The sequence below is a fragment of the Brugia malayi genome, assembly GCF_000002995.4.
Source record: "Brugia malayi strain FR3 genome assembly, contig: Bm_v4_Chr4_scaffold_001, whole genome shotgun sequence".
Lineage (NCBI taxonomy): Eukaryota > Metazoa > Nematoda > Chromadorea > Rhabditida > Onchocercidae > Brugia > Brugia malayi.
The window spans coordinates 4,812,899-4,832,038 of record NW_025062478.1 but is presented as its reverse complement, the minus strand read 5'-3'; the positions used below and the strand labels follow the sequence as shown (position 1 = coordinate 4,832,038).

At 31.9% G+C, this 19,140-nt stretch overlaps 3 protein-coding genes across 4 annotated transcripts; all 3 read right to left on the bottom strand.

Moving 5' to 3' along the window:
- Positions 1 to 622: 622 nt before the first annotated feature.
- Positions 623 to 3,575, bottom strand: Bm5184 (Uncharacterized protein; the record flags this gene model as incomplete). The annotated part of the gene is made up of 6 exons (XM_043081646.1): positions 623 to 710; positions 1,062 to 1,177; positions 1,410 to 1,555; positions 2,615 to 2,674; positions 3,313 to 3,355; positions 3,495 to 3,575. 6 exons carry the CDS (start codon positions 3,573 to 3,575, stop codon positions 623 to 625), a joined length of 534 nt encoding a protein of 177 aa, XP_042937580.1.
- Positions 3,576 to 5,913: 2,338 nt separating this feature from the next.
- Bm7477 (Uncharacterized protein) lies at positions 5,914 to 6,404 on the bottom strand (the record flags this gene model as incomplete). Its single annotated transcript, XM_001902042.2, has 2 exons — positions 5,914 to 6,018; positions 6,240 to 6,404. 2 exons carry the CDS (start codon positions 6,402 to 6,404, stop codon positions 5,914 to 5,916), a joined length of 270 nt encoding a protein of 89 aa, XP_001902077.1.
- Positions 6,405 to 11,225: 4,821 nt separating this feature from the next.
- On the bottom strand, positions 11,226 to 17,701 carry Bma-adm-2 (Uncharacterized protein; the record flags this gene model as incomplete). Of its 2 annotated transcripts, none has more annotated exons than XM_043081645.1 (15): positions 11,226 to 11,351; positions 11,542 to 11,739; positions 12,033 to 12,312; positions 12,479 to 12,786; positions 12,883 to 13,093; positions 13,430 to 13,602; positions 13,773 to 14,006; positions 14,426 to 14,594; positions 15,000 to 15,221; positions 15,626 to 15,792; positions 16,007 to 16,078; positions 16,690 to 16,808; positions 16,881 to 16,972; positions 17,288 to 17,370; positions 17,516 to 17,701. In XM_043081645.1, the coding sequence occupies 15 exons, from the start codon at positions 17,699 to 17,701 to the stop codon at positions 11,226 to 11,228; spliced, it is 2,640 nt and encodes an 879-aa protein (XP_042937579.1). The 2 variants fall into 2 exon arrangements, with proteins under 2 accessions (XP_042937579.1, XP_042937578.1); XM_043081644.1 differs by having other exon boundaries at positions 11,548 to 11,739.
- Positions 17,702 to 19,140: the final 1,439 nt, after the last annotated feature.

The window sequence follows — 19,140 nt, the reverse complement described above, 5'->3', positions numbered from 1 at the left end:
TCGCATAAAATATTTACATTTTAAAAAAAAAAGGCTTGAATGAGAAATTAATAATCTGCATTAAACAGACAGTTATATTATAGGTTTTTTAATTTCCTCATAAAATATAAAACATTTGTACTAGATATAACACATCAATAAACAATGACTGGCATCCACGTAATCACGTAATCATCAGATATGAATTTAACAGCCTTTTTATATATGTATTTAATGAATTCTAGAACTGCAGAGATCATTCGATAAGATTTCGGTATGAAAACAAATACAGATATATTGAGAATTTTGAAATTTATTGACGACAGTGATGAAAAATTGGAAAATGAACTATTTGTAAAGCATTTAAAACAAAGTTTTTTAAAATATGAAATGAATCCGATTTTTTTATATCCAATACCAAAATCAGTCAAACAAAAAAATATTAAAAAAAAAAAAAACAATAACAGTTTTGTCCTTATTTCATACTTACTATCATCTACAACACTATAAAATCTGCTCGACATCCTAATAATTTAATGAATAGCATAGCAAAAATAGTTGTAATTCAGTCATTTGTTATTCTGTCAATATCATTACAACATTTCATGCCGAATAAATTTAAACAGAAACAATCTATAGTACTTCAGAGAGATTCACACGGATCTCGACTTTTCTTCTTCTGGGATTGTATACGTTTTGCATACAATCTTCGCTGTGCTGCTTTTATTGCTCTGCAGCATGTAATCGCTTTTATAAAATTGAAATTATTCTAATAAACTGAATTAAGAAATTCCATACGGACCAAGAAATGAAAATGCAGTAAAACAACGAAAAGGAATGTTATCCCCTTCCTGCTATTCCAGAAAGAGCAGCAATTAATGTAGGGGAAATACAACAGGTAAACAATATAAAAACATAATAAATAAATATGAATATATAAATATAAATAAAATATAAAATATAAATAAATATAAAGACTATTTGAAAGTCGTGTTCAGAATACTGCATAATTTTCACCTCCTTACAAACTGCTTAAAGTGTTTAAAATTAGAAATAATTTTGGTGCTACTTAGAAAGTATACCTATTATCTATAATTGCTTTATCCTGATCTGTCGGTAATCTATTATCCAGCAGCTCTTTGTTGCACTCTGTTAACAGAGCCTGCAGTTTTTCAAAACAGTCTTCCTGATTCTCTGCCTACAAAAAGAGATATGAATAGGTGCATGAATACCTGGCCTTACCAGAAATTGAATTCCCTATGGCCTTTTCAAATTTCTTGGGCCTCAAAAAATAATTCTTCATTTCCCTTTCTTATCAATGAGGAAACTTTAACAACTTAAACAGTATATATTCGATGATACTTAAAATTTATCCGTAAACATATTTGTGCAGTAAAAAACTCAGACCTACAATAGCAGAACTGCGTTACCTGAATTCTTGATTTATCTGACGAAATCACAACATCGTTTTGTTTACTGAGCAATCGAACAAATCGTTTCCGAAACACTTCTTTAATTTCCGGACTTAACCAATCTGCTTCATTTAAATTAAATCGTATTTGGCATTTTGTATTCACTGAAAGCAAATCATCACATATGATAAAGATTACAGTTAAACTGGAAGTGAAAGTATCTTAGAGAGGAGAATAAAAACAACTGAAATCATAACGAGTTTTAATAAAATGTGCTTAAGTTAATAAATAAATGTTTCCATCAAACAATTCAGTAATTAATTTTTCTCGTAGTTTATAAAGTATTTCAAAACAGAAAATTATTTCATCCAATAACTTTATTTTTACTTTCGATAATTTGATAGACAAACTTTTCATATCGTAGAAATCAATTTTCCCGCAATTAATTAAACAGAGCATCATTAAATCCTTATTTTGCATTTTTCTTAACATTTTGAACATTAACTTAAGACAAACGTACTACTACTATGCAATATAAGTAAGATTTAATGCTTAATGCTTTTCAAGTAATTTATAGTGTCGTTCTGAAAACAGCTAATAAATAGCCTATCCATATGTAATATTAGAGATGTTACGTGATAAATTTAGTGGAAAGTCAAACATTTATCGAATTTAGTATAAATCATACTTATAGATTGTTTAAAATGTTGTACACAAATATGTATATATATAGTCATGTATGTTTGTGTTTACATACCGAAGCATCTAAATTATCATTAACTGGTTTAAAAATTTTCAGTAAATACTTCGATAATGGTCACGCTATGGGTATGAGCAAGAAACCTACCATCTTCCTACTGCTTATCTAAACAAATTATTAGAGACAGTCTACAGGAAACACTACAGGTATAGAAAACAAATGCCCAAGAGCGTAATTAATTAATCTCGATTCACTAATTTACAACGATGAATAAACTGCACCGGAAATACTCTAGTTTAAACTATACCAGTGGTCTTCTTCCTACACAAAATTGAAAGTGACTGATTTCTTGTCTTAATAGTTTATGAAACGAAATTCAAAACAAAACTGTTTCCACTAAAGAGTATTCCAAAGAATAAAGTGTACTTCTTTCAAAGGTTAGATGGTTATCAAAAAAATTTTTTTCACTATTACTACTGTAATCAGTAATATGAAAAAATAACTAATCCACTACTAAACATACCCATGTTAACGTTCTGGCCGCCAGGGCCACTGCTTCGCATAAATCGTTTCTCAATTTTATCTGTAAAGTATTCAAATTTATAGTGGGAAAAAATACTTTAGTTATGGAAATAATTGATCGAATTCCAGGTAATCTTTTGACATTCAGTTGAAGACGAAAATAACTTTATGACTAAATTAATTCGAAAAAAGATTGGTTTCAGGAATTTTCTTTTAAGCTTTTTTTTAAAAGTCATTTCCAATCATTTGACCAAGTAAAATAAAAATCAGTCAATGTTTAAAGAGCACTTCAAAATGTTACTTTTTAAACAAAAAGTTTCAGGCTCACCAGATCCACAGATAACTGTCATAGGAATTCATGAGTAATTCATAAGCATAACAGTGATATCTGACTGAACAAATATAATTACTAGAAATCGTCTCCCTCTATTTTTTTTCAGTTACTTCACTTTTTTTAAAAAGCCATTTCTTTCTCTTCCCACTTATTTCAATCCCACTAAAAAATAAATGACACATCAAATAAGTGTACCTTTAGTACAACTGATATAAGGAAATTTTTTTAGATAATTTAACATAAATTAATGGAAGTGAAACACAACGAAGTGATTAAAGCACATGTTTTATATATGATTTTAACGTTTAAATGTGAATAAAATCAAAAATCAGTAAAGATAATTAGTGCAGGAAAAGAAAACTTACCAACTGGGATATATCCAATAAATTCATTGCCATCAGCGCCCTTCTAAAAACATTGCTCTAGAATGAAATAGTGAAAAAATCGTTGTATAGAAATTATATTTTATGTATGTTATAGTTCATTAAGAAAAAAAAGTAGAAAAGGAAACGGTTAGAAATGAAATCAACTACATACTGGAACATACAGAAGGAACGTAGCGCTGCTGTTTTTGTTGAGATACCAATAATTTGTTGAGACATTGTCTAAGACGATAACCACGAATCATCGTACATTTTAGTATTAAATATAGAAAGTCAATTTATATGCTGAAAATCGAAAAAAAGTTACAAAATGATCATCAAAAAATAAAATATAAACGAACCGTATATTGTATATTATATTAAACTTTAATCTTACTAGAATTATTGCATATTAAAATTTTACTGCACTGTAGATTATCCTCCCACTTTTAATCATATTTCCTCATAGTTCCGGAATGTCTCACTTCAAATCATTTTTCCACTTCCTGCACATCTCTGTTTAATGTATTTAAGTCCTTATTCCTAAGTTAAACTTGCTGAAAGTGTTTTACCACATGAAGCGTGACAGAAGTTTATAAATTGGAACTGAAAAAGAAATTCGATCAAAGAGCTAAATTAAACCGCATGAACATTCCTATAAATGGTTGAGGTTATAGGAAATCTGAATTCGCATCTGAGAAACAGACCTGCCTATTCCGTTAGATATATCAATTAAACACAAAAAAAAAAGAAAAAAAAAATGCGTCGAACTACTATTACATCCCCAATAGTTAGCCAGAAATGTAGGAAATAATTTTCATTGCTTAATAGTATCAAAAAATTAATCTATCTGTGCACCAATTAATGAGCCGAATATCAGATTCAGCAATACATCGCCTTTTCATTTCGCAAATTTATGACTTTTTATGAGACCGATGAACTTCCTGCTGTTGAACAATTTCTTTACGATCCGAAAAATAGCAGTTCCAAAATGCACCTAATATCGACTTCATTGAAAATTTTAACTTTCATTTAAATAAAATTTTAAGGGAAAAACAACTCCAATCCTTTTATGTATATGTGAATATATCGTTAAGGTAAAAAATCATCATCTCTGACTAGTCATTTCACCTTTTCCATTTGATGCAGAAACAGAAAAAACTGTGAAATAGGGTAACTCGCCAAAGTGATAAAGAGAACGAGTTTACCATCATATTATATATCAAATAATAGACACAAAAACCCGCATCAAAAATTAGAGCCAAAAAAAGTAATTCATACATAAGACAAAATATTGGATTGACTTGATATGCAGAAATTAAAATCCTCAATACACTACATCAAGTGCAATTTTAGAAGGGATGTAGGACTCGTAAAAAATACACTTTCTCGTTACTTATGGAGTAAATTACACTTCTTATAAAGGTTAACCAGTCAGTCAACAAATATTAAACATTAAAGTTATTGGAATATTTTTCAAGAAAAAAACCACTTTTCCTTAACTTCCACTTCTGATCCCGAAAAGTTTACTCTTTGCACAGAAATCACACCGGTCCCATAAAACCAGCATTCTTCAAAACAAGAATTCAAAAAACCCTTAATCCGAAATTCCTTTGTTAACCAAAAACCGAGATTCATCATACATGCGAAAATAAGAAAGGACCCAAAAAAGAGCTACTTTTTTGATTATATGCAAGTTCTTCAAACAACAGAAAATTAAACGAAATTCTCTCAACCCGAAACCAAGCCAAAAAGTTCATGTTTTGAACATATATTACCACGTTCAATAGTACAGGCCACTCACTAATATTCCATAAAACTAACTTTAAAAATGAACCGATTTCTACGTGTTACCAAGCACACTTCCATAGGAATGTGCACCACTGCAACTGAATTTGTGTTTAGATAGAAAATCCCTGTGCGAAGGAAGAAAATTGGAATTTTCAAGACTCAATACAAAATCCGTGTATTGTCCCCTTCGATCAAGTCCAATATACATTTTGACTTACTGCTTCTAGTTTGGTAATATGCAAAAAACGCGTACCCATGTTTCTTGGAAAAGTACAAAAGTGCATCACATCAAAAAATTGAATTAAAAAAAAAAAAGAAAAAAAAAACAGGCAAAAATACAATTCCACAATTTCTATCCAAATAAACATATACCAAGCTACACATAGCATTAAAATTAAAATGTAGCCTGAAAAAAAAAAATAAAAATGTTGGAGAGAACTGAATTAAGAGCACATGGAATAACTATCTGAAAAATGAAATCTGCTTAGGAATTAAGTCTCCTGTTGTAAATTAAACCGCAATGAGAAAAAGACATCTGACTTCTAAGTGCTCAATTACTGAATCCCTGAGAAAATGAGGATCAGCAGTTTATACTGCAACGAGAAGCTTAGCCATCATGAAAGAAAGAATAATAGCAGAATAATCAATGAATGTAAATTCAGAAAAAAAAAAGGAGAAAAAGAAAAAAAAAAATGAGAAGTAAGAGCAAAAAAAAAAAAATAGACGAAACTAGAAGAAATGAAGAGGATTTTATGCAAGTCCGACTATAATCATCGATGATGAATAGACATGAGAAGTTGTAATCTTTCTCATTCAGTAACGATCTAAAGCCATCAGATAACGATAGCTTTCTTCTTCATCACGTAGCACAGGTTCTGCCAAGAAGCCACGTCCAAAGATATTCAACACGCTACTAGCCTGAAACATATGAATGTGTAGAGTAGTGCTTAATAATGTCAGATTTTTGAAATGACTACCGAATTCACTTGAAAAAATATCAGCTAGTTGTTCGAAAACCTTTTGTATTCTGTTGTATTGTCGTTCCCTAATTTTTCCAGCAATTGTAAATTTCAACAGATCAAAGTTAATGCCAATCACATATGCTATTTTATTTTCAAGTATGCAAAAAAGCAACGTACGTTGAAGAATTTTAAGAAGCTACCGGTATGTGGAACCTCGGATATCTCATGCCTGTCAGCATCGACTAGAGGCGATGGTGCACTTGGAATAACATTTCCGATACCTAAATTACTTGTTCCAGGAAGCATAGCACAAGGTGCTGATTCAGTTTTTCTATTTGACATTTTCCCTGGAAAGTACTTTCGGTGAATACCTAAAGATTTCATGTCAGCAAAACACTAGCATTTATCACGTAACGTGCAAACGCAAATGAACTACGAATAAGGAACAAGCAGGAGTAAAAGGACTAGGAGAATTGTGTCAACTAAGACGCCTACGTTGTCAGTAAATCATCCTTTATCAACCCAACGTATAAATAAGTTAACCCTTTTTAACATAAATAATTCGGCAGAAGAAGTAAGAGAAGGTCACGAGAAACATTTAATCATACGATAGAAATTGACGTCAGTGAAAATCTGGTGGTGACGTTTTGCTCTTCTCTACTTTTCTCAATCATCGTGGATTAAAGGCATGACATGTGTCCACGTAACAAGTAACCAAGCAGTAAACCAATTCCCATGTATTAAGTAACATGAGTAGAAAAATCGATCGAAACTCCACACTCACGCCTTAACGTCATTTACATAACTTCTAGTTATATGAACGACAGTACGCCAAATATGTATCAAAAATTTGATTGCACACGTGCACTAAGTCGATGTGAAGCGTATAAAAGAGAAAAGCAGCAAGGAACGAGTCTCAATCTCTCGTCTGGTGTTGACCTGTTTCAATGTCGTCGATCGATAAGAGTAGGCGTTAAGAGCGCAACTGCCCACTGCTATCAGAGAATGTCGACGGCACAGCAATCGCTACGGGTTTTATAAATTTCGTTGATTGGTGAAGTCCCTCCCCTCCAGTACTTGCCTCTCCTCTTTTTCTCTCATTCTATCTACAACAAGGAAACACTTCACCGCTATCACATATCACAACTACAGCCTGGTGCTAGCTATGATGAAATTGTAGCAAGTTACCTCCTTAAGCACAGAAGTAACACTATCAGAGTCTGCGGTACTTCACGTGATACTTTACGTCATCCGAGATCGACCATGACCCAACATATAAGTGTAACAGTCGTATCTGAAGAAATCTGAAAAATGAGTGTGTGTGTGTATGATAACGTACGTTACTGACAACCACCACATATCATATATCGTTCACTAACTCTTCAATGTCATTCTTTGAAAACAAAAAAATTCTTTCGAACTATAAACATTTCAACTGAATGACATGATATAATGATGAAAAGAGCATAAAAGAGGCAATAAGGACAAAATCATTAGTTTAGAAAGAAAAAAGATACAGCAACGAACGTATGTGCTAATAAGCAAGTTAAGCCACTAAACTACATTAGCAACAAGAAATTCCTCAAATCTCTTCATTTTCTCCTTTTCTTTTTCTCTCTCCCTCTCATCTTTCCCCTTTAATTGAATTTCTGCGGAAAAAGTCCTAAAAATTCAATATTTACATTCAAAATGAAGAGTTAGTTCATTGTATCCTGCTGATGAAAACAACAATTAAAGCTTCACACTAAACAAGACTCTTTCTCCCTCTCAAGAAGAAAACTCTTCATAACAAAAAAAAAAGTGAGAAAAGGGAAAAAACCAATCCTTTGAAAATAAACACAAAATGTTTGCATAATTCAATGAAATAACGCACAGTCACTTCATCCGATCCGTTATGATGACAAACCGTTTTGATAACAAAAGCAACAGGTGAAATATGAAAATGATTGCCTTATTTTTGTAAACTCAATTTCATTCATATACAAAACCTCTTGCGAATAATGCGGAAATCTTTTTTGTTTTTTGCTAATTTAAATTTCATTTTTTTTTTTTCAAACATAAATTACTTCCAAAAATCTATTTATTAATTTTCAGTTTTTTTTCCCACCAATAATGCCCACATTATTTTATTACTACTTTCACTAATTTAAATTTCATTCTTTTTCAAATTTGATTCATTAATATCTAATAAGTTTCACTTCTTTACATATATCTATTATCTGCGTTCGTAGATGATAAAGGGTGTTAAACAGGACATTTTTTCATCAATGAGAAAAAACATTTCAATACTTGAATGTGGATGTATGTCACAGCGAAAAAGATAATGGCACTTAATTGTCACATTGCAAAAATAGCGTAAGCTCATCTTGCCCTTCTCTTATCTCGTACTGAAGTTTTTTAGTTAACAAAGTTTAAAAACTGAGTAGAAATAACAAAATGGCGACATTGATAGTAACAATATGCCACAACAGTTGAAACTATCAAAATCTGACTTTTAATGTTCGGTAATACAAAATTATTTTGTTAATTCTAAAATGTGTTGCATTTTCCATATTTTTATCCATTTACTGTATAAGATTCTTTGAAATCCTTGAAAAAATGGATTCGAAGATGCTATAAATTTATTAAATAAAAAGTAAATTAATTAACTGACAACTAGCACAAGAATTACGCAAACAAGCACTAAGCTTCAGTAGTCCTCCATAAATTCATCCCAGTAGTGAATTTGACTTGTAAATAGTTTGTGATCTCTAATGAAGAATTTTAAACAATCTGACCACACACTGTTAAATGACAATGTTTCAGAGATATTCCCTTCCCATTCCCTTCCCGTGATAAAACAGAATGCAGCATATCGATCACTACAATTACGTATCACAGTCAATGATAGAAAAAATGAGATCTGTGACAAAATGTGACTCCAAAAGCTGAAATATTCCCATAACTAAATGATATCCGAAATGAAAAACGAAAATATTTCACATTGCTTTTGTTAAAATTCTAAATAAAACATCAAGTTCCGCCATACATCTAGTGCATTATTTGACTTTATGTCTCTGGATTACAGCTATATGACTCTCATAGACGTTTCGTCGTATCGACCTCTGAAAGCACCGCTTATATCCACACACAGTATAAATCAAATTCACTGCAGAAAATCGTAATAAACTAAACTTACCACATCACTAACTTCTTAATTGTATAATTCTTTTTGTTATTAATACTTCTTCATTCGAAACCTTATTTGAAAAGAGAACAGTAAAGTTACTCTCGTTGAAATATTCTTAGTGATCTAAAACTTTCGATAACAAATGTATTACTGCATACTATAAAAAACATAATTTTAATATAAACTTAACACGATATACTGCTAGAAGCGTAGATTCCAACATTCGATTATAAGCAGAATATAGTAAAAGCAAGCAGAATATAAGCAGAAAACATACAGCAAGAATTTGAATTTGAGAGATTGATGAGAAAGTTATTTCTGAAAATTTCACAAGAAATTATGCAAATGGACTAAATCTCCACTTTAACAACAAAAAAATGTACAGAGAGCTTCTGTTGGATATTCTTCAACCTCCTTTGTTTCCCCTCTTTGAGAAATACGTAGCATTATCTTTCCAAATTTCACTGTACTTCTTTGAATTGTCAGAAGCACTATAATTTTACAACTCAGAGAAAGACTATATGGAAAACGACAACTATTTCAACTATTCATATATCAATATACGCATTCAAGCATAATAAAGTCATCGCTCATACACTTTCTAGTGAAATTCATTTAAAACGACAGAAACGAAAGACTGAGGGCAGAGAAATGAAGAAAGGTAGTATCACTATTAAAGCGAATGCATTTTTAAATTTGTTTCACAAATACAGACCAAGTGAGAGGTATAAAAGATACATTATGTTGAAAAAGAAAAACAATATATTGTAGAAACATATAAACAATGCTGTTCCTATATTTCACTTGTTCGTCCAATTTAAAGCAATGTATGCTCAGTTAAACGGAAAGACTTCAGTTCGAGCAATTTTTTACTAGCAAACCAACACAGATAATTTTTCAACCATGCAGAAATATTTGTTCTCAACAATGTTTTCGACTTCAGAAATTTGAGTGGAATATATATGTCTTTAATTAGTCTTAATTAAACCTACAAGACAAAACAACAGCATGGAGGAAAAGAACACATAATTTCATGAATGCAACCATAAAAAATAGTGAAAATTGAGAGCTTCAGCAAACAGTGGACGAAACAAAAAAGAAATGAAGGAGTTTCAAAAAATGCCTGCTGTAAAAAAAAAAAAAAAACAAAATCACTCTATCATCATTACTTATTTTTCAGACCCAATCAATTTTTAGAATTTCAAAAAAGCAAAGAAAGGAAAAGGAGAAACGTCTGACCAATTTATAAAAAGACATGTCGTTGTAACCTTTCGCCCGAAAATTTTCTTCGCCTTTTGCAATAAATAGAGTATTTTAATTTTCATAGACCATAAAAAATTAACAGAAGAAAATTAGTTCAGGACTTCATGCTGTGAATTTTTACAAAGTGAGGATAATTCATCTCGTTCAATCGATAGCATTAGCTAAAAATTGGAAGCACAGAAATATATTCAGATTTTCGTAACAAATAACAGAATATTACTAATAAAGATGATTAAAAATCGAAAACTCCTTGCCAATGGTCTCTTGTTATCCATTAAATATAGATAATACTCCATAATCAGGGAAAAATCGATATATTCTACAATAGTCGAATTCTAGAATGACCCCCCCTCCCACGCCCAAAAAAAGAATTGACTCTGAAATGTTTCAGTAAAACTGCACTCTGAAATACTTTTGGATTTCTGCTTAAAAACAGATGGATGTGGCGAACATGAAATGCGTGACAACCAACAAGTTTTTACCTAAATTAATTTAGCAAGCTGAGATAGAGCAAAAAATCTGGGAAGTATATTGCATGAGTCAAGGTGGAAACCATATAGTACTTTCAACAAATATTGAGATTTTCAAAAACTCAACAGGTTTAAAGTGTTGTGAGTTCAGAAAGCTACATCGAAACAAGAAAGAACCACACTCATTACCTACTTACGGCAAATACTTGTTCTAGTAATATAAACGACATAAACAGTATAGTCATATATGTAAGAGAAAGTTTAGATAAATTTAGTTGATACTTGAGATGTCTTCGGATCGAAACGTGCAGCAATATCCTTTACACTTGAAGGTTTTACAGCCAACAAGGGCTTATCTCTGTTATCGGATAAAGCATTATTTTTTGCCTGAAAGAGATCCTGATAAATTTTAAGGTAAAATTTCGAAATATTTAAGCTAGAGAGTTTCACATAGCATAAATTGCCCATAAACTTAATATGAGAACGCATCATGAAAGCAGAAATATAATACACTGAGTAGTTTTGAAGTGGGATTGAATTTTTTAGTCACAACATTTTTTAAAAGAATAGAAAATACCAATACGTGGTTATGATGAGGTGGTAATGGCGGTGCTTGTACAGGCCTAAAAGTTTCTGTTTCTATCCTTTTCACCGCATTCGCTTCCGATGGAATACAATACATTGGTGAAGTCTGCTTAGTTAGATTCATACTGAGTTCCTCGCCTTTTTCTGCATAAAGCGCTTGTAAAGCTTCACTTCGTGGTCGTTGTGGTACCTATAACAAATGTATCTTATAGATCATGAACATTACTGCCATTGAAACCCAACAGTGAGTGATAAAATCTCTAGTACAATCTAGGCAAATTACCTTAACAAACAGATTACCCATGTCAGTCCAAAATCAGTACAAGTCATTTATTCATAACGCCACAAAGACAACTAAAAAGCTGAAACAGAGCCATAATATCAGCCGCTTAACTAATCCGCTTCATTCACTTCATAGGAAAGATGTCGAAGATTACCCAAAACATGAAATTTAAATAACATTATGAATGAAAAAGCCATTACTTTAGGAGGAGCAGTGGTTGGTCTCATCGAATTACGATATGCAATAACACTTGGTTTCGTCGGTACTAAATTCAAAGTAGTCGACGGAACAACTGGTGGACTGATACTGGGTGGAAGCGGTTGATGATAGCTACGTACACGTAAAGCATCTGATGCAGTATCACCCCATATTAAGTTAAGATCAGCTGTACGTATAGTCGATCGTGGAGGTGGCGGCGCTTTGCGAATTGGTACCAAAAGCTTCTCAATCTTCAATGCCTTCTTCAGTTTCTCCCAAATTCTAAAGTAATAGGATACTAAATTATTAGGATATTTCGATAATACTCTTGGAGCAATTTTTCGCCCTTAAGTTGGTTTCTCAAAAGGGGCTTATGATATCAGCCATCAAATTTTAAGTACTGACTTCTACAATAGACTTGAATTTCGAAACATTCAAAATAACGTACTCTTTGTGGAGCCAGAAATCTCGTTTTCGTTTCACGATAATTGAAATACCAATAAACGTAATAGTTAGTATCAAAAGAAGCCAAAATACCACAAAGCCTACATGAATGACACCACCCTCAATAGCAGGGCCACTATTTACTGACCCACCAGGACCAGGTATAGCACAGGATGGTCCACCGTAACCAGGGTCGCAGTGACAATTACCCATATTATTACAGATTCCTGCGTTATTGCATGAGACTGGTTCACATTTGGGGGCCATGAGTACTTTCGCAGTTCGATTCTGACATTTTGCGTCAACGCACATCTAAAAAGAAGTGAACTAAATTTTGAGTAAAACATTCGGAAAAGTTATGCAATCAAAAGATTTAAATTTTCAAGATATTTAAAAAATTAAGATTACTTTATCTTGACCACAGAATGCACCATCTGGAACCATTCCCGGATCAGGTTCTTTTTGTCCACTTATGTATTTTGTCCAAATCACTCTACACGCAACATCTTCACCACTGCTCAATTTCAAACCAGTGTATGATGTATAAACTGTTGACGGATCACCAAATGCCAGTTTCTCATTCTCATGAATACAGTGTAATCGCCCACACTTAATATTACTGAAAAGAATTCCAAATGATTTTATTCTTGTTTAGTTTATATATCATCGATCGCATTTCAATCTGTGTTGTGTACTTAGCGATTCAGAGCTGACTTCAAAATCTTCGTTTTCTCATAAAAATATGAGTAATATACCTTTCCTTTCACACGAATTTTCAATGAAGATCAAATTTTCATTCATCTTTAATAGGTTTCGCTATGATATTATGAGAGATAGGCCTTCCGAAAGAGATTCTTGAAGTTCGATGTAAGAGATCCAACTCAATATATCCTTTTACTGGACCTTAGTATTTAGTAAGATCATAAAAACTTCAAAGTGAAAAAAAAAGACATACTTTTTATGACACGGCACGAAACGATTTGTTTCATGTAAAAACCCACAATTGCCACCACTGCTCCCATATAAATTCAAGTCATAGCATACTGGGGCTGCATCTCTTCCAGTTCGTCCCCAAATATATTGACACTGGGCATCACGACTTCCACAGTAACCATTGTAGCAAAAATCCTGAAAATACCTGTCATTTTTAAATAATTAAGACTAAAGAAAAAAACGATATATTCTAATAATAATAATAATAATAATAATAATAATAATAAAGTCCAAATAATAAAACTATTTCGTAAAAAAGCCTCTTGCAACATTAAATTGAGAAACAAAAAGCTAGAACTATTGACATTAACGTGATTTGGGCATTTATGGCCATCCTGAACAAAGAAATCCGCTGGACAGTGTTCCATATGTCCATCACAATATTCTGGTAAATCGCATTCGTTGGTTGCCTGACGACAAACGGTAGTAGCTGGTAGCATTTGACAGGTATTCAAATCACAACATTCACCGCTAGCGCAGACAGCCGCTTCCGCTAGCTGACATGTTACTGGATTACAACATTTGTTAATACATGAGCTCTAGAAAAAACATATACTGATCGATAAATTCGAAGTAGATATTATTCATTTCATTGATTATATTATTTTATTATATTTTTTTTGTCTTTTTATATCCCGTATATGAAAACCAAGGTACAACGATCATAGTTGATACTGTAATTATTTCATTGTCAGAATAATCATGCAATAGAAAGCAAATTTTACAGGAATTTAGAGTTTGAAAGATGCTTCCTGTTTAAATTAGACATAATTTGAACATTACTAAAAATACCATAAACGGCTGATGAATACAGCAAAATATTTTTTAGCATGTCTTTCTGAAGACACTTATCTTAATATGCCCCATATCTTAAAATCAGTTCAATTCTTTACAGAAGCTTAAATATAAATTCTCAAAGCTTCGATTTTCCTACGAAAATCAATGAAATTAAACAAACCGGTGTTCCACAGTCACATTCTTCACCAACTTCTACAATTCCGTTGCCACAACGTGCACCACCAAATACACTTGTAGGAGAATTGCGTAAACAATAATCCACCCCACGTGAAAAGCTATGCTGTAATGCACGCATACTGCATTCTGACCAGAATGTTGGCCGAATAATGCTAAAATTTTTTTTATTAATTTTTTAAAAAACTGGATTTTTACTAATAACTTGAAGGTTTTCTTAAAACGTAAACAGAATTCAAAAATGAACCAAGTGCAATACGTCACTTAACATTAGTGTTTTTTTTTTTTTTGGTAGTCTGCCTATTCCTGTAAATTCAAAATTAATTGTTCTGGACGTCAAAGTGAGTGCAGCAAAAAATTATGGCGTCCTCGAAAATAAAATTGATAAAACAGAGTAAAATTTTGTTTAGTACTACTATTTTCTCCATTAATCAATAGCAGCAATATATCGCTAATAACACAAAAATCTCCAATTAATTCTAAAAGTCACAAAAAATCTTAATTATTCCTAAAAATCCTGGTATCAGAATCTGTGTTCAGTGAGTTAAATGCGACCTTACCCCGTAGATGGTGACATAATACATGATTTGGCTGGACAACGGCATTCCACTTCATCGATATCATGCTCCATTCCAAAATTATGTCCCATTTCGTGTGCAATAGTTGCAGCAACAAATGCAGCCTGATCACTGTGTTCCATATCCACTCCACCCGAAAAATCATAAGAACACATCGTACCTTTGAAAGCCTTTCCAACAACATTGTTCTCAAATACAACACCACTGCAAAATACTGGAGATTTTTTAGAATGAGTTCATAGTGAAATTAATACTCAAATACGAATTCAATACTCTCATTTAAGAAACCTTCACTGAGCGGCTAGATTCAGGAATAAAATTGCTCAATAAGTATAACAGCAGCAATGATTTATGTGCACCAAAATATCGATTATTTCTACCAGCTTAAGAAAAATTGTGCACAAAGTGTAATACATTGTTAAATTGAAGTGAAGATTATATCAGGAATGATGGAAACGATGCCTGAGGCATGCAATAATTTAATAAAGATTTATAAATGACCGCAAATTCATAAACGACGCTGTGATAACAGTAACAGTTCATTAATAGAAAACGAACTTTCTGAATGAAATATTTATGAAAATAAAGCCAATAGGAGCAGCACTAACGTAAGTAAATGTGCATTATCATGTGGATGATCTTTCAATAATGTTTTTCGCCAGTTCAGAAAATTCCATAGAGTTGTATCAGAATTTGATGTAATATCCACTTGATTACTATTTGTCCAGACATCGGCCCAAACAAGAACTACTCGAATATTGATTGGCATATATAACTGAAGTACAAATATCGCATTTACATTGAATTAAATGAACAAGAAATTCTTACAGAATGACTCTATTTTAAGTTTTAGTGTTTTTTAAATTCTGCGAACAAGGTCAGCGAAAGAAGTTTCTCTTTTCTTTCTTTTTTTTTTCCAAAATTCAAGTTTAAAACTATTTTTACACAATTACAACAAAATATACGAATCAAAAAAAGTAAGACTTTACCGAATTAATATAACTCGTGATAGCATTAAGTCTCTGCATAACTTCAGTTACATTGCTGTCATATTTCTCAAACTGAAATTTTATAATTCATCTCAGTGTAATATGAATTACTCTTTTCTTTAATCCACTATGCTACAAAAATATACATAAAACAGCAAACCAAAGTACTCATTAATTCTTTTCCTTTAATGTTAATAATTTACAGGAAAAAAATTCGCTATAAAAGATATATATATATATATATATAACATGTTTAGCGAGACTCATGATCCACCCGAAATCATTTCTCAACAAAAGTTTGCGATAAAGTCTCTTCAAGTTCCTGCATTTAGTAGCACGAATTGTTGGAAAAAAACTATTGTATACCCAAGAAATAACAAGCTAACATCCTGAATGGCATCACACAGTAACGGATAACGCTTATAAATCATTGAAAGTTCTTTTTTGGATTGGTCAAATATGACGATATCTCCCGACACTGCTTGGAGATTCTAGAACATCTGTCCTACCAAGATAGCTTTGAATTCGAAGTTTGAAGAACAACTAAGTGAACAAGACTATAGCTAGTTCAGTAAAAGACAAAATCTTACGCTAGATATAATGAATTCAAGTCTTATAACTCAAGTGAATCAGATGTATACCGTAACACGAATAACCGTATTAATGCATTCAAAGTTACATACCACTAATTTATCTGCAATAAGTGCTAACTCCACGTAACGCCAACGGTCATCTAAAAACTGTGCATAATATTCAGCTGTATGAGATCCACCAATAGAACGCTTACTTCTCAGTCCCCAATCTGAAAGTCTTTTTTTCTTGTATTTCATTAAAAATGATATTAGGAACATAGCATCACACTTGGAATGCTTACCACAGGAATGATCAGATAATGGAACAAAATGAAATGATGCATTCGGATTCGCTCCTAGTACAAATCGTCGACCATTTATTGTGAATAAACCTCTGAAAATTTGGTTTACTAGAGAAGTTCGTTTTATTCCTTTCACATTATCCAAATGGATTTTAGTATTCACAGAAAATGTAAGGTTATTTAGCGCAGTCTAATACAAACCAAATAATATTCTGAGAATAGTTTTATATGAATCTTACGATCTTAACTCTTTTATTTTACCTATCAAGAAAATAAATCATTTGGTTAATATCGACAGTAATCTTTCTAAAAGGCTTACAGTCTCTGAGATGTCTTGCAAGCAAATACAATTAGTCAGTTAAAATTCAGGGACATATTTTAAAAATGCCCCAATAGCGAAAACTTGCCCAAAAAGTGATGTGGAGCAAGTGGTCATAGCACTGTGTTCACCTGTGCTGCTTATAATTTCGAAATGACATGATATATCAATCTGAAAAGAATTCACTACAAGAAACGCCCCATTCTTATCCTCGTAGAAGAATTTCGAAACTCAAAAACTCGATTAAAAGGAATTAATTCAAGATAAATTTTAATTTAAATCAATTAATTCACGAAAAAAGTGAAGTACGCTGAACCTTGCCAGCAGTTTTCAATAACTCTCGATTTGGCTGGAAAACAAAATTCCGACTTTCCCCAACATCATTTTGCAGCCTGAGTTCGAATGTGGGTCGGACCGTATGACTAATGGATATAAGTTCATTAGCATTCAGTTCTTTCTCACCGTAGTAAATATGCAACGGGCAGTAAATACCATCTTGCATCGTCTAATTTCCCTTACCGATCCCTAAAAATCTCAAAAATAAATATAATTCACAACAATAAAAAAGCATGTAATTTGTTACAGAAAAACTGGAGGCAATAGGTTACAACTGTATAATCATTATATTTATATTTCTACAACTTGTAACAAAAAACACTACCATTTAATACTGTAATCAAAAATATTGTAATGAAACTCAACGGAAAATATTAACACATAAAAAATGAGTAAAATGAATCTCTAACATTGCAATAAGTCAATCAATATCGTCCAACTAACACGTAGTCAGTATTTATGAATGTATGAAAAGCAAACTCAACATCTTCAAAAGAAGAAAGATTACAAAGATAAAAAGATTACATAAATTCATGTTTCTAACAAGTTTAAGAAAATTTTTATGTGTAAAAACAAAATTTAGATTAATCAAGTTAGACTAATATACTATTACGAAATACTTCAAGACCATGACAATAAATTAGTGTAGAATGGATTCGAAATCCCTTGTATTCAGGAATGTGGTAGTTCATCATTCTTCAACCCCATTCACAATTCAATTTCAATGTTTCCCGCCCTTCTCTTACACTATATGTTCTTCAATGTAATTTCTGTTATTAATATTGTTTTGAGAAGCATATAAAGCCATAAATTCGTTCACTTATTTATTTAAACCAGAACTGTGGAATAATATATGAAGGAATAAGAAGGACTATTTGCAATACTCGAATTTGTCGTCGTTAACCAAAACATTAACGTTTCCGCGATACTTATTAGCATGATGATGAAGTTAAATCAATAAGAATAAAAAATGAACATCACTTAGCAATAATTCTCGAAATGGAGAAAGAACTATCCCTGATACCGCAATCACGATATCAACCTCGTCAAATCCTTTTTTCTATGAACACCATCTTCCATCATTGTATCATTTTCTAGTCAACAAATGAAAGCTAACAGAAACTTTTGAACAGAAATGTCCAGATCACTGTCGATTATTCACGATGATAACAGTTAAATGCATAAAGCTTACTTAATTACGCAAAATAACTTTAAACTACCACGCATACTACACCTCCTAAAATTTCCCAATATATTTTCGCCTTTTTTCTTTTAATCTCTTCTCACTGATATTTGAAACATGTTCGATTCAAAAGCAGCAAAAAAGTTAGAAACCGATTCGATCTTTTAATCTGTTTGCTTTCAAAATACTATCACCGAAGAATTCGAAAATAACTGTCAGAAGAAAGTTGAAAGAAGAAAAAAAAATTTGCTATACAATGAATGAGTGAATAATTTCTAGAATTTATTTAAGTGCAAAACAGGTAAAGACGACTATTAAGGAAGAATTGATTGAAGGTATGAAAACATCGGAATTAGTCAATGAATTACACAGATTCACAAATAAACTCTTTGCTTTGAAGTTTTTAGCTTAATTCTCTTTCT